A 26,114-nucleotide genomic window follows, 5' to 3' on the forward strand; every position below is an offset into this window, starting at 1 on the left:
CAGCAACATGGATAAAAAGTATCCCATGCCCACGGTTAAATATACTGCTGGATCTTTAAAGTTGTGGGCCTGTTTTTCTGCTGGAGGTCCTGGACATCTGGTTCAGATACATGGTATCATGGATTCTATCAAATACCAACAGATAAAAAATCAAAACCTGACCGCTTCTGCTAGAAATCCAATAATGGGCCATGGTTGGATCTTCCATCAGGACAATGATCCAAAACAAACATCAAAACAAACACAAAAATGGGTCACTGAGCACAAAATGAAGCTTCTGACATGGCCATCTCAGTCCCCTGACCTGAACCCTAAAGAAAATGAGTGGAGTGAACTGAAGAGAAGAAGCACCAACATGGATCTGGAATCTGTAGGATCTGGAGAGATTCTGTATGGAGGAATGGTCTCTGATCTCTTGTCAGGTGTTCCAAACTCATCAGGCATTATAGGTGAAGACTCAGAGCTGTTATCTTGGCAAAAGGAGGTTGCAAAAAGTTTTGAATAAAAGGGTTCCAATAATTGTGGCCAACGTATTTTGGAGAAAACATTTATTTAATAATGTAAGTTTCCCCCCACTTTCAATTATTTTCCTTAAATGAAAGGTTATAATTTTGTGAATTTTTTGAATGAAAGATCAAAAGGATAAACAATGCAGATTTATTTTCACAACTGCTTTTGCTCATAATTACTAAGGGTGCCAATAATTGTGGAGGGCACTGTAAAGTACCGTACAGTTTTTACTGTATTTTTATAAGTTTTTAAGTCAGCCTTGGTGCACATAAGATACTTCTTACAAAAATATTTTGTAACCCCAAATTGAAGTGTATATCAAATGACAATCAAACTAAACAGAAATAAACATAACCCTGACAGTAGTTAAATGTTTTATGTTGAAGTGGTTGTGCTATTTAATTTTTCAATTGATCTCCTGTGTGTTACGTTTTTCGATTTATTCATTGTTGATATCTCCTTCGTCACTGTGCGCTTTACCACAGCCACCTGTTACAGAAGACTGAACCATACAAGAAATAGGTCTTCCTGCGGTCAGATTGTTCTGTTAAGAGCAGGAAGATAATACCCTCGTGGGCCACACAAGTGACTTTGTAGAGCTGCTGTGTCTTACCTCCTTCCCCGACTGCTCCCTGATACCCCCTTTCCACCAGCACGAACCGGGTGCTAGTTCAGAGCTAGTGCTAGTGCCAGTTCGGAGTTGGTTCAACTGACGAGCCTTCTAAGAACCGGTTTGCCTTTCCACGGGCTAGAGAGCAAGCACAAAACCAGGTCTTACATCACAGTATACATCTCATATTTCACAGCAAAGCTAGCGCCGCAGCACCAAACACAAATACACCAGGATCGTTTGAGATGCATTGGCTTCTTGCATAGCATCAAAGCTCCGCGAGAACAATCCAAATGCACAAGGAGTCGTATGCTTTACAAACGCTCCCGCGGATCCACGGTACCCGCCGAATCGGTCCGCGCTGCTCCGATGCATCTCAAACAAGCCTTCTGTCAATAATCGGATGTTTCACTACTGTTGATGCTCATGGCTTTGCGAACCTACATCGGCATCCAAACACGGCTCGCCGTAATTTGTATATAGACGGAGATTACAAGTGAGCTGCTATTAGCTTGATTAGCTGCTATTTCAAAAATGGTGGTCACAAGTTTTTTGTTGGTCACGGTAACCCCGCCCCCAGCCCCTGACGCAAGCTGTTCTTACTTCTAGCCCAGCAATGTTTTGATGCTACTTACGAACCACTTTTCCTGGTTCAGAGCTGGTGCTTTGTGTGTCGAAAGACAATGAACTGATTTGAAACTAGGCTCTGGCTCTGAACCAGCACTCAAACTACCTTGGTGGAAAAGGGGTATGAGTGTGTTTTCCTCACCAGCTTAAATGAGCAGTGTAAGGCATGCCTGCCCGGTGATGGTCCTTGAGGGACATTTGCTCTTGTGTGGAGTGGGTGCTGGCTAAACAACAACTCCCCTATGACCGTCTGCCTCATGAATGAGGCCAAAGCCAGCCCCACTCCGAACCCAAAGACCAGCCAGTCACCAACAACACCCAACACGGACATTATGCCCGAGGAGCCTGAGCCCAACAATATGTCTGATCAGGTGTATGAACCAGCAATATCGTCAGCAACAGTGGGTGGCACTATGGAGTTCAAGGGAATAGAATGGAGCCCCGCCCATACTCTTGTTGCTGAATGTGAGCTGTGCAAAGTTACTGTGTTGTTCTGTGTTATTGTTTGGGATTTCTCCCACTGGTCCTGCCCAGGTCCAACTCTCCAGCATCTCCACTGTCCCACCCAGCCTCTGTCTGCCACTTCCACTTCCACTACCAAAGGCAGCCAGTTCTTCATCCCCACCTTTGCTGGTTCCCTTCAGGCTCCTCTTCTGTTTGCTCCACTCTGCTTTGTGGATCTGTCTCGTGTCTTCTGGTCTCTAGTTCTATTTTGACATGTGGATCCCTTGTTTCTGCCTTGAGAGCCTGTACTCCACCTCAGCCTCTCAACCAGTCAGCACCACCTTGGCTCCTCCCTTTCTTGGCTCCACCTCGGCTCGTCGTCCAGTCTGCTCCACCTTGGCTCCTCCCTACTTCGTCTCACCTGTCGTCCTTACGGCTCCACTGGGCTGCCTCATCCCTCTGGCTCTGCCTAGGTCAGTTCTCGCTCTGCCAACAACATGGAGCTCCATCGGGCTCTGCCTTACCTCCGGCACCCTGGCTCTACCTCAGCCGCTCATCACCAAAGCTCTGCTTTGGTCTCCAGGACATACGGTAAATGTGATTTCACCAAGTACGACATGTTCCTGGATCAACATCTTTGTTTATTCTGGAACAACATTCCAATCAACCAATCAGATCTGAGGGACAAGTTTACCATTTATGTCAAGTTTAGGCTTGAAACCAGGGTTAGGTTCTTCTACATAAGTGTTATTCACATATTTTCCCCTCTGATTTTAGGGATAAGTTATGGGTAGGATTAGGGGTAGGAATAGGGTTAAGACTAAATTTTCAGACAGGAATGTTGTTCCAGGATCAACAAATATGTTGATCCAGGAACATGTCTTACTTGGAAAAATCACGGTGACCAGGACATAAGGTGCCGCCCGGTCTCTGTGTCTCCTCGGCTCCACCTTGGTCTCCAAATCTCCTGGCTTTACCGCTGGTGGTCAGACATCTGACTCCTCCTTGGCTCCTCCCACCATTCGTTCTACCGTGGTGTCTCTGTCTGCCGGCTCCTCCCTGTTTCTGCCTGTCTCTGACTCCTCGTCCCTCCTCCAGAGCACCCCACCATTATGGCATGAGGATACACCTTTCGGGGGCTGTCTAATGTCAGGGTTATGTTTAGTTCCATTCAGTTTTATGTTGAAGTGGTTGTGCTATTCTGCTTTTCATGTGGTCTTGTGTGTGTTATGTTTTTGGATTTATTCATTAAACTGCTGATATCTCCTTTGCCATCATTCACTTTACTACAGTTAACAACAAATTATGAAATTAATTTGAAATGTATTTAAAGTGACTACAAAATGAATAATTATTAGAGATGCAATTATTTGTTGCCCAAGAATAATTATTATGGCAAACAAAAGCTATTATTATCACTATCGGCCATCAGCCGATTGTTTAAAAACAGCCTATGATCAGGGTCGATTATTTCCTGTCAATCAAAGGGGTGCAGAAAAACATGTTCAGACTGCAACTCATACTATATATGATGAAAATCTCTCTTGTGTTGAATTTAGTTAACACGAAAATGACGAATTAAACAGTTAAAAAATAGAGCAGTTAAAGCAGGTTCTATTTGACCCTGAAACACCCGTAGTAAAAGCCAGGGTTGCCAAGTCTGCGTTTTTTTTTTTTTTTTGCTACATCAAACATTATTTGTGGCTCTTCCCATCCAGTAATCACAAAGAGCTTTGTGCTTTCTTACTTCTGATAAGAAAGTCTCCTCTTTCAAATTTTGTCAGGACATTCAAACAAATAAATGGTGTTTTGACGCTCTTAAATGTGACATGACAGATTGCTGTAGCACCTCATGTCAAGTGGCAGTGTGGGGCACGAGCCTTTTCTTCCACATTAATAAAAGTTATATTTTGAAAAACATGCATGAACATCAAAAGGTATGTTAAAAGATACAGTAAAACTTACCGGAATGTATCATGTCTCATGTAATCACTTTATCTGTGTTTCAACCGCGGAAAAACGTCAATAACACAGCTTGTGAACAATATGTCACATAATGTCACATTTACCTCAGTAAAGTTTTCCAATGTTCACAGTTCCTTAGTTAGCTATGAAAAACACTAGAGAGGAGCTTATTTACTGTTAATTATATGTTTGAATAAATCTTCCATGAAGACAAGTTCTTATGAAAACTGATGCACCTTATGTGCATCTGAGTTTATTCAAACATTTTAGTTTTTATTTGAGTGTAATTATTATATCAACAGCTGAATATAATACCTCTATTGTTATCTCTAATATTACAGTGTACCAAATGAGAGGGTTCCCTGTATCGTTTGCTGCATTATTTGGGGGAGATTTTTTTTCCTTATGAAAAATCAGTATCAACATTGGCATCGACAGATATCATTCTTAATAATAATTGGCTATCAGTATCGGCAGAGAAATTTAGTATTGGTGCATCTTTAATAATTGTGTCTACTAATTGTAGACAAAAAAAGGGATTAATAATAACAATAATAATTCAAATACAATAGAATAAATGAAGGATTTAAATTAGAATTTCTTAGGGAATAGAATGGAGCCCCGCCCATACTCTTGTTGCTGAATGTGAGCTGTGCAAAGTTACTGTGTTGTTCTGTGTTATTGTTTGGGATTTCTCCCACTGGTCCTGCCCAGGTCCAACTCTCCAGCATCTCCACTGTCCCACCCAGCCTCTGTCTGCCACTTCCACTTCCACTACCAAAGGCAGCCAGTTCTTCATCCCCACCTTTGCTGGTTCCCTTCAGGCTCCTCTTCTGTTTGCTCCACTCTGCTTTGTGGATCTGTCTCGTGTCTTCTGGTCTCTAGTTCTACTTTGACATGTGGATCCCTTGTTTCTGCCTTGAGAGCCTGTACTCCACCTCAGCCTCTCAACCAGTCAGCACCACCTTGGCTCCTCCCTTTCTTGGCTCCACCTCGGCTCGTCGTCCAGTCTGCTCCACCTTGGCTCCTCCCTCCTTCGTCTCACCTGTCGTCCTTACGGCTCCACTGGGCTGCCTCATCCCTCTGGCTCTGCCTAGGTCAGTTCTCGCTCTGCCAACAACATGGAGCTCCATCGGGCTCTGCCTTACCTCCGGCACCCTGGCTCTACCTCAGCCGCTCATCACCAAAGCTCTGCTTTGGTCTCCAGGACATACGGTAAATGTGATTTCACCAAGTACGACATGTTCCTGGATCAACATCTTTGTTTATTCTGGAACAACATTCCAATCAACCAATCAGATCTGAGGGACAAGTTTACCATTTATGTCAAGTTTAGGCTTGAAACCAGGGTTAGGTTCTTCTACATAAGTGTTATTCACATATTTTCCCCTCTGATTTTAGGGATAAGTTATGGGTAGGATTAGGGGTAGGAATAGGGTTAAGACTAAATTTTCAGACAGGAATGTTGTTCCAGGATCAACAAATATGTTGATCCAGGAACATGTCTTACTTGGAAAAATCACGGTGACCAGGACATAAGGTGCCGCCCGGTCTCTGTGTCTCCTCGGCTCCACCTTGGTCTCCAAATCTCCTGGCTTTACCGCTGGTGGTCAGACATCTGACTCCTCCTTGGCTCCTCCCACCATTCGTTCTACCGTGGTGTCTCTGTCTGCCGGCTCCTCCCTGTTTCTGCCTGTCTCTGACTCCTCGTCCCTCCTCCAGAGCACCCCACCATTATGGCATGAGGATACACCTTTCGGGGGCTGTCTAATGTCAGGGTTATGTTTAGTTCCATTCAGTTTTATGTTGAAGTGGTTGTGCTATTCTGCTTTTCATGTGGTCTTGTGTGTGTTATGTTTTTGGATTTATTCATTAAACTGCTGATATCTCCTTTGCCATCATTCACTTTACTACAGTTAACAACAAATTATGAAATTAATTTGAAATGTATTTAAAGTGACTACAAAATGAATAATTATTAGAGATGCAATTATTTGTTGCCCAAGAATAATTATTATGGCAAACAAAAGCTATTATTATCACTATCGGCCATCAGCCGATTGTTTAAAAACAGCCTATGATCAGGGTCGATTATTTCCTGTCAATCAAAGGGGTGCAGAAAAACATGTTCAGACTGCAACTCATACTATATATGATGAAAATCTCTCTTGTGTTGAATTTAGTTAACACGAAAATGACGAATTAAACAGTTAAAAAATAGAGCAGTTAAAGCAGGTTCTATTTGACCCTGAAACACCCGTAGTAAAAGCCAGGGTTGCCAAGTCTGCGTTTTTTTTTTTTTTTCTACATCAAACATTATTTGTGGCTCTTCCCATCCAGTAATCACAAAGAGCTTTGTGCTTTCTTACTTCTGATAAGAAAGTCTCCTCTTTCAAATTTTGTCAGGACATTCAAACAAATAAATGGTGTTTTGACGCTCTTAAATGTGACATGACAGATTGCTGTAGCACCTCATGTCAAGTGGCAGTGTGGGGCACGAGCCTTTTCTTCCACATTAATAAAAGTTATATTTTGAAAAACATGCATGAACATCAAAAGGTATGTTAAAAGATACAGTAAAACTTACCGGAATGTATCATGTCTCATGTAATCACTTTATCTGTGTTTCAACCGCGGAAAAACGTCAATAACACAGCTTGTGAACAATATGTCACATAATGTCACATTTACCTCAGTAAAGTTTTCCAATGTTCACAGTTCCTTAGTTAGCTATGAAAAACACTAGAGAGGAGCTTATTTACTGTTAATTATATGTTTGAATAAATCTTCCATGAAGACAAGTTCTTATGAAAACTGATGCACCTTATGTGCATCTGAGTTTATTCAAACATTTTAGTTTTTATTTGAGTGTAATTATTATATCAACAGCTGAATATAATACCTCTATTGTTATCTCTAATATTACAGTGTACCAAATGAGAGGGTTCCCTGTATCGTTTGCTGCATTATTTGGGGGAGATTTTTTTTCCTTATGAAAAATCAGTATCAACATTGGCATCGACAGATATCATTCTTAATAATAATTGGCTATCAGTATCGGCAGAGAAATTTAGTATTGGTGCATCTTTAATAATTGTGTCTACTAATTGTAGACAAAAAAAGGGATTAATAATAACAATAATAATTCAAATACAATAGAATAAATGAAGGATTTAAATTAGAATTTCTTATTTATATAAATTTACAGTATAGTACATCGGATCTACTCTTATCTTATGATTTCAAGGTCAAGTGCATCTTTGCAGGTATAATCTGTAAGATTCCTGTCAAATATATTTCAAACTATTTGCATCATAACCTGCTCTAATAAATATTAACACAGCATGTCTTTGACATTGAAGTATGGTAGTGATGACCTCTATGTAAAGTCTCTCACACCCCCTTCAAAAGCTGTTTTTTTTTTTTTTTTTTTTAATCTGATCTGTAGATGTGAAGTCATACACCAGTCAGAAGAAAGTTAGCTTTTGTCTGTCAGCAAAAAGAAATTGTGTATGTGCTCATCAGGGTGTCATCTCAGTTTGAATTTGCATGCTGACTAGGACATTTTTTATCCGAAGAGGCCTCGAGGTCCTTGTGTAACATGAAAGACTGAGCACTTATTAGTGGGGGGCTTTAAAAAATGTTCTTTACAAGATTGTCAATGGGCATGTCAGAGCCAAGAGCTATAGGCAATCATGGATTATTAGGAACACATAGGCATAAACAAGCTTGTTTTTCCCACCCCGAGGAGTACAAGCCTGGGGAGTGTATGTAGAGTTGCTGCCAACAGCCCAATTTTGACAGTGGAAATGATTTGAGACAAACAGTCAGCATTAACCAGTATCATTAATAACACATTCTAGCCATCTATGATGTATAATTCACATTTGTCTATTGTTTTGCTATTATTTAAAAACATCTCTACTGCATGGTTGCTAGAGTCAGTGATTGGCGCCTATACACATCAGCTGATATTAAATTATGTAGTCTGCCTCTGTTGTCTTGCACTGCATTACAAGCACATTTCTATATATTCTTTGATTCTATAGAATTGTAACCTGCATAGTGTCTTTTCTAAACACTACCATTCTAAAGTTCAGAGACAGTAATAGCCTGTTTTTTTAGAATCAGCCAGTGTTGTTTTGCCCACTGTGTAGTATTCATATGAGCAATGGACAATACTTCTGTCTCTTTTCTGTTTTGAAATCAAGATTAACATATTTTTTTAGACAGAAAGTTGAAGGAGTGGATATATGAACAGTGACAGGAAAGAGAGCGAGAGAGAGAGAAACTAAGAGAAATATGAAAGATGCAGTGAGCCAAAATTAAAGAGCTTTCAGGAGTATCCCCAACGGTCACCACAGCTTTAGGGAGTGTGTCTCTTTTTTTCCAACTGGCCACAGCTGACAACTCAATTAAGCCGTGAATCAGCCCGGCACTGTCCTCCTCCATGTCCAGCCCAGATGAATGACACCAGGATCTCTGTACTATTGTCTGCTTATAGCCAGCGGCATCAATAGCTATAGAGCTATAGCTGTCTTAAAAGTAAACTAAAACTCTCTGTGGAGACATTTAGAGCAGCATGACAAACAAACTCAGCAGGGCTGAATGCACAAATATTCACTTTTCAGAGCTGTTTGTGCTGACAAGTATACAAGGGAGATTACCTCTATAGGCAGAGAATTTAAAATTCTGCAAGCTGTTAATGACACACAAATACCTCCACATCACATTGGCTATAACCTCAATTTATATTATATTCTTGCAGCAGGTATGTATATGCTGTGGTCAGAATTATTGCCACCCTTGGTAAATATGATCAAAGATGACTATATAAATAAAACTGCATTGTTTATCCTTTTTATCTTTAATTCATAAAATTAGCAAAAACTTTATCAAACCTTTCGTTGAAGGAAAATAATTGAAAGTGGGGGGAAAATCACATTATGAAATAAATGTTTTTCTCCAAAACATGTTGGCCACAATTATTGGCACCCTTTTGTTCAATACTTTTTGCAAACTCCTTCTGCCAAGATAACAGCTCTGAGTCTTCACCTATAATGCCTGATGATTCCAGCTCCATGTTGGGGCTTCTTCTCTTCAGTTCACTCCACTCATTTTCTTTAGGGTTCAGGTCAGGGGACTGGGATGGTCATGGCAGAAGCTTCATTTTGTGCTCAGTGACACATTTTTGTGTTGGTTTTGATGTTTGTTTTGGATCATTGTCCCAATGGAAGATCCAATCACGGCCCATTATTGGATTTCTAGCAAAGGCGGTCAGGTTTTGATTTTTTATCTGTTGGTATTTGATAGAATCCATGATACCATGTATCTGAACCAGATGTCCAGGACCTCCAGCAGAAAAATAGGCCCACAATATTAAAGATCCAGCAGTATATTTAACCGTGGGCATGGGATACTTTTTATCCATGTGTGCACCAAATCCATCTGGTGGGTTTGCTGCCAAAAAGCTCTTTTTTTAGTTTCATCTGACCATAGAAGCCGGTCCCATTTGAAGTTCCAGTCGTGTCTGACAACTGAATATGCTGGAGATTGTTTCTGGATGAGTGAGGAGGATTTTTCTTGAAACCCTCCTGAACAACTTGTGGGGATGTAGGTGCTGTTTTTTGATCATTTTTTTAGGCTTTCTGAGACTCAACTAATCCCTGCAATTCTCCAGCTGTGATCCTTGGAGAGTCTTTGGCCACTCAAACTCTCCTCCACACTTCACATTAGGACGATTTAGACACACGTCCTCTTCCAGGCAGATTTGTAACATGTTTAGTTGATTGGAACTTCTTAATTATTGCCCTGATAGTGGATATGGGGATTTTTAGTGCTTTAGCTATATTCTTACAATCACTTTCTATTTTGTAAAGCTCAACAATCTTTTTCTGCACATCAGAACTATATTCTTTGGTTTTACTCATTGTGATGAATGATTACAGGAATTTGGCCTTTGTGTTTCCTCATGTTTATACTCCTGTGGAACAGGAAGTCATGGCTGGAGAGTTTCATGTTTATGATCACCCTGGTGTGCTAAAAAAATGTAAATATGAATGGGAATATACTTCAGAGATACTTTACTCATAAAAAATTCTAGGGGTGCCAATAATTGTGGCCATCATGTTTTGGAAAAAAAACATTTATTTCATAATATGATTTTCCCCCCACTTTCAATTATTTTCCTTCAATGAAAGATTATATTTTTGCTAATTTTATGATTAAAGATCATAAGGATAAACAATGCAGATTTATTTTTATAGTCATCTTTGATCATATTTATCAAGGGTGCCAATAATTTTGAAATATATATTATGGCATGCCATTCAGGAAATTATTTTATTTATAATATGAAGTTTGAGTATATGGAATGGAATGAGACTCTGAATATATAGAATCACAGTCTGAATATATGGAATGGAAGTCTGAATAAATAGAATGAAAGTCTAAATATATGGAATACAGCTTATTAGGAATAAAAATGTTTTATTTATAATATGATGTCTGAGTATATGGAATGAAGTCTGAATATACTGGAATATTAAATTATATTATATTATATTATATTATATTATATTATATTATATTATATTATATTATATTATATTATATTATATTATATTATATTATATTATATTATATTATAACATTTGAAATGCAATCTGAGAATATTTAAAAGGAAAGTCTAAAGAGAGATTTGTAAATTCCTTCAAGAATGATGTGTGATGTTCTTTCAGCAACATTTTGTTGAGCAAGATTACTCATAAGCACTAAGAATGTTGCAATATAGCCCCTTTCCCACAAACAGTCTTTACTGGCAGGCTTTTTATTACCAGAAATTGACGGAAACTTACCGTTAAGAGATCATGTGTGAACAGGACCTTTTCAAAAATACTGGTAAATTGCCAGAACCAATTTACCAATTTACCAATTTACCGTCTCTTAACGGTAATAAGTTGAAGAAGTTGTAACATTACCAGTAAATTACCGGTAATGTGCTCTGTGTGAACAAACAATGAAGATTACCTGTATGAGCACGAACAAGAGCATAGCTCTGTCCTAAGACAGGTCAATCATAAAGCTCTGTCAGAGTGGATTATAGGAATTTTTGCTGCTTTTCATTGTTTTTCTGTGTAAACACGCAGTAGAAAGACATCAGTTGTGCCGCGTCTCCAGACACTGCCTTCTTTTCCATTCATCAATGCTGCGGCTCTGCAGTTACTATTGCGTACTATAGAATATAGAATATTATAGGGAAATGTGATTCTCAAGATGATGGGATGTAGACTCCAAACTGTGTTGTTTGGAGTATGACCAGCTAAATACAATAATTTCCTGAATGGCATGTCATAATATGTGTAATATATATATATATATATATATATATATATAGTTTGCTATAGTGACTGTATTTTTAGTCATAGTTTCTAAAGCTGGACGAATATGATTGATGAGCTGCTCAACTGGTCATAGCTTTTCAAAATCTGGTCAGAAAAGGGATGCATTGCTGGTAAAATATACAAAATTTTAATTCAACAAGGAATCTGCTTTTTGTTGCTAAAAATGAACATTCTGGAGGGGAAAGCATTTGAATATAAAATGCAGCAGGGGATAATACATCATTTCATGAACAAGATGAATGACTGTCAATGCACGGATCACTCAGAATGCAGACAATTTCTGACACGGTTTTCCAAGCATAATTATCTATTATATGTGGGCAGAAATCGCTCATAGCAATGTTATCTTCTCCATCTTGCCTTCACTCGACAACAGCATCTCACACATGTGCTCCCATGTCTTCACTCCCATTGGCAGTCACTGCTCATTTGCATAAAGTGAAACTTTTCTCAACTTTGTCGCATTGCTGGACACGCCCACGGTTGCTTCTGGTCGCCGGAAATCACAAACTTCTGATTATTTTGTCACTGCATATGGCTGTGTGTTAAGAAACAACTCTTTGAGAAGAGAAAAGGTTAGTGGTTAATGGCACCTGTTTGCTGCTTGTAATTCTCTCATGGCTGCTGGTCTGCAATTATCCTGTTGATTGCCTTCTATCCTCTAGGACACTTCAGCTAATGGAAAGGGGATGAAAGTAGGACAGATGCATTGCTTCGTTCACACTGGCAGTCATTAACATGATGCGATAACAATCAGGCCCACGAGCAGATGGGCCCTAACCATGTCAAATGTCACATGTGGAGACTGTGACAGAGACACTGCATTGGTTATGTCTTATACCTCGTAATCGGCTCGTCACCCTTTTTGGTTTTTGTCTGTGCGAGTGTTTTTGGCTCGATAGTGCTATGAATGGTGAGTACTGTATGCATACAGTAAATCTTGATGTGTTTGTGTGTGTGTGTGTGTGCCATGGTCAAACTAGACTCTGAGCAGTGAAATTTAAACCAATATTTAGCCAGGTCTTGGTGCAAGTATTTAATCTACTAGCCTTTAATAGAGTAAGTGGAAGTGATGTTGGTCCAGGGTTAGTGGAGCTGAATGAAAATGAGTCCATGTGAAGTAATGGATGGCTGATGAACCCCAGACCCTCCTGTTACAATCGCCCTGCTCCCAAACGCACCATTCACGCCCAAATGCCATCTGTTCAGTTCACACTTCCCAAAGTGACAGTTGCAGAACTGGCAGCTGAATTACAGGCTGTTAGTGCCTTGGAAATGATTTCGCAGAAGACAGTTATGTGTGTGTTTGTGTATGTACTTGTAGTTCAAGGGTATACACCAAGTTATAGTAGAGACATATCACTGCAGTTCCTCAAACGATTTTTCAGTGCTTTTTTTTGGCACACAGTAATAAGATGTTGGAGTCTCTGATAAGACACCACAGACGGTCCCCCCTGATGTCTTGACAGAGTGATATAGTATCGATTGGCAGACTGTATGAGATATTCTGAATCATCTTGATTAAGGATCAGCTTACTTGGATTCAGCTGTGGCTTTGAGGGGACAATGAAAAAAAAAAAAAACCACCCAAATAAAAGCAGCAGATAAAAAATAGACATGCCAATTTAACATGTTAGTTTAATACAGTTAGTTATTTTAAAAATTAACATATTTTATCATACATATATTCCAGATTGAGAAACGAGGGAGAAATGAGAAAAAAATCCTTCAATATAAGCAATTTGCGCTAAAGTAAAAAGCGGAAGTGAAGTTATTAAAAATAATTTCGGGAGGAGTACATCCATCTAATCTTCTAATTGATGCCATAATATAAAAGCAGCCTCTTCTTCCCGCCATCAGTTTTTTCGCCATTTGGCCTCCCCAATCTGGTATCATGTCAAACTTTCAGGAAATTGAGCCTTTTCCCCTGACGTCTTTTACCAAACTGAAGCACCTAAGCAAATCCTCACATGGACTAGGCGGCTCGCCTTCAACCCTCTACAGCCTCCGCCTTTATCCACGACCACCGGTACCTCGTCTGCCGCTCATCCCAGCCGGCAGTCTACTCGCAGGCAATAGTTCTGCAGTCGCCCCAACTGTGACTCTCATCAACAGGTTTGCCACGTCTGTGGTTTTTCTGTGAATTTGGGCTACTTTTAAATGGTTGCTGCAGGTTGATTTTCCCCCCGTGGGTTAAAGTTTTTACAATTTTACATATTGCATAAATTATATTTGATAGAAATGCTTGTATGGAAATATTTTATATTCTACCAATGATAAAACTGTGCTAGATATTAGGTTTAGTGATCACTACGATATAGTCATTTTCATTTTTCATAACAGTATTTAAGTGAAATATGTATTTTCGGTATGGGATTTTAGGATACGTTCATGGGGCTACTTTTGGGTTATTTTTCAAACAAGCCCCTCTAACCCTCACCTCCCTTTAGTTGTTGCCTCGCAACTCAAATCAACCCAAGTTAGAGCCTGTCATTGGATGCAGTAGTGGCATCCCCCTTTCCGAACTGCAGTGTGATCTCTCATGTTTCTAATCACGGGGCCTTCCGTCCAAGTTTTTTCGCGACTGGAGGTGCCAGAATCTCTGCTTTTGGAGGGAACTGGCCCTCGCATCCTCTCATAGTTCAGGCCCTCACGTCAGGAGGGAATGGGAATGCCATGTGAGTTATTTTTATGGTTTACTTTTCCACTTTGGGGGTCATTGAGCCTGTTCTTCCCAGGTTAGAAGCTCCTGCCCCTTCTGCAACATTGGTGAGCCTCACATTCTGTAATTCCTAGGCTCCATGTCATGGATGCAGTGGCAGGAAACTCTCCAACCTCAGCAGTAACTTTCTCACCAGGTGTTTTGGGGGGCTCTTTGGACCACTGAGCCAATTACATGTGCCATTTTCACAGAAATAGTTATAATCATTTGACCATCGCAAATAACTTAAAGGTAGAGTAAGTCATTTTTGGAGAGACTAGCAATAGCAAGCTAGCTTTGAAAGCATAAGATCCTTCAGAGCGTTCTCCAAAGCCACACCTCCTCCAAAACATATGAACGCATACAGAAGGGAGCAAACAAAAATGTCTCGAGAGACTGCGTTAAACTACCTCATGTCTCAAAGCACATAACATTACAGTAATAATGAACGTTAACAACAGGAGCACTGACCTGTATCATTGGTGTTGATAGTGTTGCCATTGAGACACATAAATTCGATCTGAGCATAATGTTACGGGTTTCCATCTCATCCAAAATATGGTAGTTATGGCGTGAATGCAGCATAAGCTCATTGCTTTGGTTCAGGAGGAACTGTAAAACATGGCTTCTGGTTGCGGTGCTTGTGTCTGTCTTAACTCTGCATGGCATGAAACGCACTGATGGTGTATGATGTCTGCGCAAACAGGGTGCGTGAGGGTATGTAAAAACATATGTTGAAAGGCAGGTAGGACATCCTATCGTATCCCTCGGACCAAGGGATATGATTGAACGAACATTTTATGGTCCTACGCCTTCCACGGATTATATAAATACATATAAATGAACGTAGTGATTGTTATCGGGATGTGAAGAGACTTTCAAACAGCATAACAAAAAATGTTTTTGAAGCAAATCACCTACCCTGCCTTTAATCAGTGCTAATTACTACAAATTTCAGTTCATTGCTGCGTCCATAGTCAGCGGATATGGTCCCTCACTCTTCTCTCCTCACTTCAGTGTAGCTTATCTCTTTATATCAGCATTAATGTGGCTGTGGCTGTGAGTTATAGAGGGGAGCAGGCAGACAGGATTGGGAAGGAAAAAGAGCCCAGCTCCTATTTCATTGTGACAAATGTGTCTGGACACCTTCAACACGACACTTACCGCCTCGTCCCTTGCTCAGTGGGTCAACCAAAGACATCAGCCTCTGACAGATTTCTCCATGGCCCATCTCCCCCTACGTGCAGATCCGTAGCCATTTGACATGAGAACTGGCCACAATCCAGATACACTTTTAACACCAGGTCTAGGTTTTGGAGGGGAAGGCAATAGCAAACAGTGAGATCTTAAGACACAATTACTCTGATTAACCTAATGATCTGCCCACAGGCACAGCATTTTAAATCTTAGGCATGTATTGAATACAAACTGTGTATGTGAGATGATCAATGTGTAAATACACAAGAATTTGGCAATAATTAACAGGCATTTAAACTCTCTGAATTATAGTTTATTATATTGAATTGTTTGTTCTGTCTTTCTTTATAAGAGCTTTCCCAAATCATTTCACAGAGGCATTTTCATTCTCACATTAATCATGTACCTGACATTAAAATGAAAGCGTTCAGGTAATTGAAATGTTAATCACCTGCTCTATTGGGTGGCACTTCAGGATTGATGGTCAATGATGGGAATCAATACAGGCTTTTAGTGCCGCCGCTGCAAAATAAGCAACACAATAAGTGTAAATCTGGAATAATCAGAGGCCTTTCAAATGCCTGTCAAATCAAACAGACTGCGTGGATTACAGCCAGCAGTCACATACACACACACAAACAATAGCATTTACTCACGCACTGATAAAGGAGCGATCTTGCACAATAAAGTAGCGCTCTCTTACAAAATCTCTTCTTTACTGATGTCATCAAGGCAAACGGAATGTGAAAGAAAAATAATGTATCATGTGACACATGTATCATGTTTTTTTTTGGTGTAAAAGATTTTTTTTTTTTTTTAAGTAATAAAGTAATTTATTTCCATGCTGCATAGTAATGTTTTATTTGAAGCTGTGCTAGCTTTGCAAGTCTGGCACCTGTTATTTAGTGAAACAGTACAGATGAACATAGAATTATGAATAGGGGCCGTTCACATATCGCGTCTAAAAACGTATGGAAGGCGCGGCTGCACCGCTTATCCTTCTTTCCAAAGCGCTTGCGCTCCCATGGCATCGGTCGTTGCTATGCAACCATGAACTGAGCTCTCCAAGAAGATCAGGATGTTTCTGCAAAGGATAAATGATTTCTAGCCCTTGCATTAGTTTTACTACGAGATATATTGATGGAGATAAGATATAAAAACCACCATGTACAGCTATGATCAGCTGTTCGGCTGAGCTTTTGATGTTTTGTTACGGAAAGGCCATAGCTGATCGGTTGATTCTTGTCACACGACCTGCGGTGCGCTTGCGGCATTCTGAGAAGTTGAGAATTGCATGCGCGTCGATCCCATTATGAGCACGCCTGCCGCGCGGCTACATTTGAAAATAATAACTGACTTGCACGCGGAAAAGAAGCAATATGTGAATGGCCCCACAGAACTTCTTAAAGCAAAGCATTGCAAGCGTCTTTTGCTTTTCTGTGAGCACAGCTGTTGCTGTGCACTGCGGTGAAAGAAAGCCACGACTTTTCTTACGCAACCATGCAAGAGACTGACATGAGAAACGTTTAAACCTGCTTGCAAGATTCAATGTGTGCCCGAAACACTTACTGAACTAGAGAGCTGATTGAGACACACCATCTACGATAAATCGTTACACCCCTAATACTTATAGTAATTTAAAAATGTGGTAGCATTGGATCTGGACAGGAAGGATAACTCTGGGAGTTGGAAGGGGTGTGTCGCGTTTCTGCCTTCTCACATCGCGATACAGGTTCGTGGACCTGCGTATCGCGATTTCGGTTTCATATCGCATATTGTTACAGCCCTAATATATATATACAGATATATATATAATGTCACGTACACACAAAGCCAAGAAGGTAAGATACATTTGCAGCTTTAATTGGGGCAATCCAAGAACATAATCCAGGCAGGCAAGGGTCAGAGTCGACAAAACAGTCCACAATAAACAAAGAAAACAGAACCAAAATCCAGTGACAGTAAATGAAACCTCAATAACAAAAGCAGAAACAAACAGGGTATAAATAGACAGACACTAATCATACAAACACAAAACAGCTGAGTGCAATCAGGATAATGAGTCCGGGAAGTGTGTTATGGGAAATGAAGTTCACAAGTGGGGTGAGGAACAGTCCGGGTTGGAGTGCCCTCTAGTGGCTAACTAGGGCACTCCAACTGGTGCTCATGACATATATATATATATATATATATATATATATATATATATATACATATGTCATGAGCACCAGTTGGAGTGCCCTAGTTATATATATATATATATATATATATATATATATATATATATATATATATATATATATATATATATACATACATAGGCGTAATTTGCGGGTGGGACGGGTGGGACATGTCCCCACCACTTTTTGAAACATCTTGCGGATATCTGATACAAAAGACACATCTCTAGTTGATTATCAATTTGTGTTAATAATAGGCGATCTGGCGCTGGGATGTGTTGGTTTTTGAAATCATGTTGAGTGCTCCTTGTCGCTGTTATCAGAGGCGCAACAGTGTTCTCTTGGCGCTCGTGCACGCTGCGCAGTGTTCACACGGACGAGCGCTTCAATCTATCGTTTAACTGTTGCAGAGACTCTCTCGTTACGTTGAATCACAAAACAAAATGCAAATAAACGTGTCCCTGCTCTTGATATGCAATCACTGACGAACATCTTTGGTTTTAATGAGAGAAAAAAAATAAAAATCATACATGGTTGGATTCGAACCCAGAATCTCTTGCATGCTAAACAAAAATAATGCCTCCAGTCCATCAGGACATTCTATTTTCAACAGCGGATCCACGTATTTATCAACTAATATACATACTTTCGAGATAATGTATTATAACAGATGTAAGGAAGAAACTATCATTAATTTTAATATCGTATTATTATTATTGTAATAATACAATTACAATACCCACCCCCCCACCACCATCACCACATATACATTCCCGTCCCACCCACTTTTTAAAACAAAGTTACGCCACTGTATATATATATATATATATATATATATATATATATATATATATATATATATATATATATATATATATATATATATATATATATATATATATATACATATACATGAGCAATATCACACGAGTAGCCGTGCGATATGGTTGTATATCAGCACGGCTGTGAGTTGTCCATAGGCACGTAAAATAGGCGCTATGATTAAATATGAATTGTAAAAATTGTAATAATATTTCACAATATTACTGTTTGCATTATTATTATAAAAAATAAATCCGTAAAATAATGGAAAAGGTACTGGCAGCTCATTACCTGGACATTATCCAGTAATTTTACGGACATTTTAGTAAACCCTAAAAGTGCAAAATTCTAAATACAGGTACAAAAAAACGGTAAAAAATAAATTAATTTCGTTAAATTAATACAGTACATTGTGCCCTATTTTTACAGATTTTTTTAGAGTGTAGTCTTCCCCACAGCTCATGGATGTGTCTGTGGTGCACAGTAATAGAGTCCTACAATATTCTTTTCAAATCATCTCATTAAAGTCTGCTATGTTACCATATATCAAATTTGTTTTCAAGCACACTCTAAGTGCAATTATGTTGATAGAGAACTTCAACACCTATGAAACATCTTGCAGTAAATTGCCTCACTTAATGTCATACAGGTATTGGTCACGTGAAGAGCTTGAACATTAGAACTGGATGCGTTGAAGTACTACATGATCCCTTGTTAACACAACAAGCATTCAGTGTCTTATTTTTATTGCATCATCTTTTTTGGCTTAGCTGCTTACAGGCAGTAGAAAGTGGGGCAGCTTACTCTTAAACACAGTCTAATACAAGGAATGCTGTGATATTACAGAGTTCATCAGTAGACATCAATAGGTCTCTTTCATGTAATTTTCTTTCAGAGTGAGAGAATAGACAGTGCTAGAAAAGAGCTGAATTTGGAGTTGAAGGGATCCCATGAGAGTATATGTCTGGATGGGTGTGAATGGCTGAATGACAGAGATACACGCTCAGTGCTGTCATCTCGCTCATCAGAAGAGACAATCCCAGCTGATAATATCTCATTGAGGCTTTACGCATGGCTTTGTTTAAGTGACATTCCCTGACAGGCCTCGGTGATAACATGAATCTGAATCTGAACTGAATCCCAGGAGCTTCTAAAGGGCATAAAAACCATGTGTGTTTGCAAGGCGTCAAGGTTTGGCTGGTTAGCGTGGTCCAGTTACTACCACTAGATGCCATGACCACAACATCTGAGGGCAAAAATCTTCTTGAATAAGGTTTCTGTGTATTCTGATGAAAATAAAATAATTTCACTTTCGAAAGTCCACTTTAAACATTATATAAACTACAAGTAACCTGGTATTTACTTGTCAATTACCATCATTAGAGTATCAGTAGACTGTCTGCTTAATTTCTGCTAACACTTTATTTTGACATTCTACTAACTATAAGTATCTTTGCAGGTATGTCAACTTATTCTACCAACCTTAATCATAACCTAACAGTCTACTAATACTCTAATGAGAGTTAAAGGGATAGTTCACCCAAAAATGAAAATTCTATCATCATTTAATCTCTCTCTTTTTTCCAAACATGTATAAATTTCTTTATTCTGCTGAACACAAAGGACGATGTTGGGAAGAATTTTTGTAACCAAGCAGATCTCTAAAGCAGACGTAAAAGCAGATCTTTTACAGCAGGTACGTCTTTCCATGAGACCAGGTTGAGACTGTCGGTGCAAAAATCTGGGCAAAAGTTGTGTAGTGTATTCCAGTCTTTAGTTGACATGTAGTTGCAAAATAATGAGGGTTAGTTGACATGTAGAAGTTTGAATGTCTGAAGTGAACTATTAAAATAAAATGAAACTAAGTAAGTTTTGACCATCTTTTTGGTTTGTATAGTTAATAATGAGCAGATTTGTAATCACTGCATTTGCGTGATGCACATTTTATATGATTGAGCAGCATTAATGAAAACACGTTGGAACGGCAAACAAAGATATCAAAAGATAAAAAAGCATGTGAGTAGATGGAATCATGGAGAAGGACACTCTCAGCAATGTAATACATATTTTTTCATACAGTTCAATAATTTATTGACTCTGCCAAGACAGGATAACACACCCGCCACCAAAGCTCATTCAAGGTTTCTGAAAAGACCCTTGACACAGAGTTTGCTGGGAAATTGGAAAAGTTCAAATCTGTCTCTCAGTGATTCTGAATTATTGAACCAGCCCAAATATGCCGCCTCCTTTTCTTCTTCTCTTTTTTTATTCAGCTTTCACCCAGCTTGAGGTCACAAGTGTAGTGCTGTCACTTCAAGCATTGCAATTCAATGAGGACAGAGCTGCTGTGCTAATTGGATGTCTGAAATGACATTTTTTTATGCTGAAACGTGTTTCTGTTGACATTTTTTTTTTTTTTTTGGTTTGAAGGACAGTAAAGATGTTGAGGACCATTACACACTTCAACATCAATGCTGATTCGCATCTCAGTTTGCGTCAGAAACATTGTCCAGTGTGCTGTGCTTCTTTTCAATGTGCATTAGATTGAGCAAGTAAACAAATGATTAGCTTAGTGACTGAATAGTGAACAGCTCATCTGGTCATTTTCCTCTCTTCCTATTAGCTTCACTTCTCAAAACTTTCTGTCGAAGGAAATTCTCCCTTAATAAATCACTGTAGGATTTGAGCACTGCCCAACAGAGAAGCGTTGACAGCCCAGCCATGCTGAGATTTGACGAGAGGCCTCTTATGTTTCCACCCTGCAGTTTGACATGCAACAGATGTCCCTGGAGGAGCTCAAACATGTCCTGTTCCACGCCTTCAGAGACCATCTCACCATGAAGGACATCGAGAATATTATCGTAACAGAGGAAGAGAGCTTGAAGGAGAACTCAGGAAACTGCCAGACCGAATTTCAGGGAGGTAAATTGCAAAGAAAACAATTTCATATTAATTGACGGATCATGCAACAGTTGTTTACAGACACTGGAAACTTTGCGAAGCTTCAGTGAGGTGATGCTTAAAACTGACAGTACTCGAGAATTCAGATCTGTATGAATACTGATGAAAATATTTTATTTCCACCTTCACATGACAATAAAGCGCAGCAGTGAACGGACAGTTTTTCAGGAGCCTATATGTATTTTTCTACACAGGCATTTCAAAAACGTCTTCAATAAAGAGTTTTAAACCAACATACAGTACAAACTATATCAAATATTTTTGTAATTCAAATCAAAGTACAAAACTTTGCTTTTATGAGGCAATAAAGTACTCCTCCTATGACACATTCGAAATGAATTGAATCAAAAATGATAGTATGATATAAAATTATTGACTTTATTATTCACTAGTCATTTACTCATGGTAACAGCAACTTCTCTGATTGGTGCATCCAACTAGAAGCTTGTTTATTAAATTAAGCTGAAACCACATTGACTTTTGGCTTCTGCAGAAGCATAAATCATCGCTTCACAATCTCAGAGCTCATAGCAGGTCTTCAAAGATTTATATGTTATCATAAAAAATCCATTTCTTTATGGATTTTTACTTCCGGAGCCAGACTATTGTGGTCTATAGCCTGCTGTGTTTGCCAAGAAACTGTCCATTTAATGAGTTGAGAGTTCTGTGCTCTCAGTGCATTATATGTTTTTATGGATAAAATCATCTGATAAATGAAAACAACTAGCATAATGTTTTCTTTACTTCCAGGAAGAAATTCAACTCAAACCATTCTTCACAGGTTACTTTTGAATATGGCCATAGATGGCCCCATTTTGAGGCATAATTGAACCAGATGTTTTCATCAGCCTACAAAAGTAAAGGGAATGAATGGAATTCAGAAACAGGGAAATTATTGTAACGGTTCGTATCCAATTATGTTTCAGCAGTTCAATATTTAATCTCAATATGCAGCACAGAATAACAACACAAATTGAATGGAATTGAATCTGCTGGCCTGAGAAAAAGGTGAATAAAATGTAACAATTTCATGCCTCAAAATCCAATTAGTCTCGTTGTTTAAAAATATATCTTTTATTGGCCCACACTGTGCCCTTAAACAGTTTCACCCGAATAATTTATGCTATTTGTGTGTGCTTTTGCAATAATTAGTGTGCGACGTGTGTCGAGTCCAGTAAGGCACCTCAGCGGATCCACGTGTTTTGTTTCATTATTGTGCATATTCAAAGCCTCATTATGCACAGAGATCAACAGCACTGCTGGATCATTGTTCAGATGGCTTTTGCTCATTGTGTGCTGTCATCTCTTCTCATTGATGTCTCCATAGCAGTAACCGCTAGCAGCTCTTCTGTCTTTCATATATGCTCTGTTCTACTCCATCAGTGCATTCGAAAAAGAAGAATCGTCAGACGTGTGTCCGCAAGAGCCTCATCTGCGCTTTTGCAATGGCCTTCATCATCAGCGTCATGCTCATCGCAGCCAATCAGATGTTGCGGAATGGCATGGAGTAGCCCCGCCCACTGTGAACCCTGGTTGATCTGACCTCTACTTAAGAAACATGCATTAAAAGCTACACTTTATTTTAGTTTGAAGAGTGTTAGGGCGACCACAGTACAGTGGATGTGAATCCCAAGCGAGATTTCTCTCTTAATTTATAATGTCGATTGTGACAGACGGAAACAACAGTGAGGAATGTCCTCCATCATCAGCTTGACAGCGACATGCAAGGGCTCCTCACTGAATATCATTTAATGCAATAACATGCCGTGTCCCTCTGCGCTGCGTGTTTTTCTCATTCCCTGTCTTTGAAAGGCAACGACTTTGTACATTATCTCACTCCAAGCTATGTCAGATGGGAACGATGAGGAGTGATTGGCAGCCTGTCCAACTGAGCCACTGCAGGATGTCTGGCATCAAGAGTGTGTGCATGTTCATCTCAAATGCAATGTCCGATTTGTTCTGAGCCTTACTGTGTTGAAGCTCATTTATGGAAATCATTGAAGATATTTTTTAGTGTTGAAGGGACTGTTGGGTATTTTGGAATAGCATACGACCATACTATTACTTTTACAGTATGCAGTATACTGTGTACAGTATGCAAAGAAAACTCCTATTACCAAAATATGCAGGATACAACCTGCATGGAATACTGTATCCCACAATACATCTGATGAATCTGATGTGATGAATGAGCCAGAAGCTATTTCAGCTGATTTTTAACATCTCCTTCTTTTGTTGGACTGTAAGTACTTGCCATATTTTCAAAGTGAGGCAAGTTTATTTACATTACAATAGCATAGGGGGAGAGGGAGACATTTAAAACAAAATATTTCAACATCATTTAAGAACATAAAAATGAGTAAGGTAAGAAAGACAAGAAATACAAGTTTAAAATAATAATTGATAGCAGTTGTTGAACTAAACATACAGTGTCAAATTAAATGACAACAGCATCAAAAAATAGTTAGACGTACACTACCGTTCAAAAGTTTGGGATCACAATTTTTTTTTTTATTTGTAAAAAAAAATAATACTTCTATTCAGCAAGGATGCATTAAAGGTACTGTAAGCAATTTCTGAGAAACTGCTGATATTTGAAATCATCCCAAACACACACTCCCTTCATTGCTTCGGCCCCAAAATACACAAACACACAATGCAAGAGTGGATGCTACGGAAGAGGATTAGGGCCAAGCAATAATAAAAAAATAAAACCATCTTGAGATTAAAGTTGTTACATTTTGAGAAAAAACTTGTTAAATTTCGAGAAAATAGTTGAGATAAAATGTTGAGAATAAACTCGTTAAATTACGAGAAAATCTCGTTACATTTCGAGAAAAAAGTCGAGATAAAATGGTGAGAATAAACTCGTTAAATTACGAGAAAAAAAACTCTTTAAAAATTTCGAGAAAAAATTCGAGATAAAATGTTGAGAATAAACTCATTAAATTGTGAGAAAAAAGTTGTTAAATTACGAATTTGTTCTCATAATTTAACAACTTTTTTCTTGTAATTTAATTACTTTATTCTAATAATTTAATGAGTTTATTCTCAACATTTTATCTTGAGTTTTTTCTGGAAATTTAACAACATTTTTCTCATAATTTAACAAATGTGTTCTCATAATTTAACAACTTTTTTCTCGTAATTTAATGACTTTATTCTCAACATTTTATCTCGACTTTTTTCTTGAAATTTAACATGTTTTTTTCTCGTAATTTAATGAGTTCATTCTCAAATTTCAAGAAAAAAGTCCAAATAAAATCTTAACGAGTTTTTTCTCGAAATTTAACAACTTTAATCTCGAGATGGTTTTATTTTTTTTATTATTGCTTGGCCCTAATCCTCTTCCATAGGATGCCGCTTTATCATAGCTGAAGTGAATCAAAATAATGAACAAAATAAAGTGAGGATGACTAGCGAACGACAAGGACGAACAAAAAATGAACACACAGTACACAAGAGTATATACATGCAAGAGTTTGTTGTTAGCCGACAGCAGCACACCAGCTCCAGACAACCAGCAGTACTGGAGCAGAAACAATGCAACCTCAGCGTCCGTTTTCAGGCCTTTCCACTTATATGCCTCTTCAGCACTAAAAAGCTATGATCATAACCCTTCTTTTTCCACTGATATTCCTCTGACCTTTCTCTCTTGTAATGTCTCTACAGTCTTTCTTCCAATCTCCCTCTTGCTCGCTTTCTTTCCTCCCCCATTATGACTGGACACGCCCCCCCTACTGATTATTGGCTACAAGTGTGTTGTGATACAAAGTCCGAATCAGTTTCAACAGTAGCCAGGTTTTCATTACAGATTTACACAAGACTTTTGCGATATTTTCTGAATGTCGATAAAAAACTATTGCGAAATGACAGCATTTACATTAGCCAATGCTATGCAACTAAAAAGTCATTCCAAAAATCATGGAAACGGATGTTGGTAGGTTGAAGTATATAGCAGCCACTGCACTAGCCATTATTTTTAATTGAAGGAGACATAGGATCCTTTGAGGTCTTGATGAATTGTGGCATTTCTTTGTTGTTTTTGTGTTTTATGAGTTTAATAAAGAGCTCTGTCTCATCTTTACCACACCATCTTTAAAGATTTGACTTTTACGTGCTCCAGGTGACCTGTAAATGTGAAAAAAAAAAAACTGTTTCCATTGCAATTTTGAGAAATACTCCTTTTTCAATTGCCTGAAAAACCACCTCATGCGAGCATAAAAACTTTTTTGCGAAATATGGGAGTTTGACATGAAATTGACGTGTTTCCATTGGGTGTGTTTTCAATTCGCAATTTCACTTTGCACAATAATGCAAACGCAGATAGTGTTTCTCAGAAATCGCTTACTGCACCTTTAAATTGATCAAAAGTGACAGTAAAGTCATTTATGATGTTACAAAAGATTTCTGTCTTAAATAAATACTATTCTTTTCAAAGAATCAGTTTACACAAAAATATTAATAAGCAGCACAACTGTTTTTAACATTGGATCATGTGACGCTGAAAAACACTGGAGAAATGGCTGCTTAAAATTCACGAATTAATTATATTTTAAGATATATTAAAATAGAAAACAGTTAAATTGTTATAATATATCATAATATTGCTGTTTTACTCTATATCTGATTAAATAAATGCAGCCTTTGTGAGCATAAGAGACTTCTTTCAAAAACATTTTAAAATCTTACCG

The 26,114-nt window shown here is 38.6% G+C and overlaps 1 protein-coding gene across 1 annotated transcript in view; it reads left to right on the plus strand.

Annotated features, from left to right (window-relative positions):
- caln2 (calneuron 2) overlaps positions 1-22,931 on the plus strand; it is a 39,982-nt gene extending 17,051 nt beyond the window's left edge. The window contains exons 5-6 of the mRNA XM_067376531.1: positions 21,225-21,381; positions 22,804-22,931. Of these exons, the coding sequence (XP_067232632.1) occupies positions 21,225-21,381; positions 22,804-22,931 (285 nt within the window). The remainder of the gene's footprint in view (positions 1-21,224; positions 21,382-22,803) is intronic.
- Positions 22,932-26,114: the final 3,183 nt, after the last annotated feature.

This window comes from Chanodichthys erythropterus, chromosome 22 (genome assembly GCF_024489055.1).
Source record: "Chanodichthys erythropterus isolate Z2021 chromosome 22, ASM2448905v1, whole genome shotgun sequence".
Lineage (NCBI taxonomy): Eukaryota > Metazoa > Chordata > Actinopteri > Cypriniformes > Xenocyprididae > Chanodichthys > Chanodichthys erythropterus.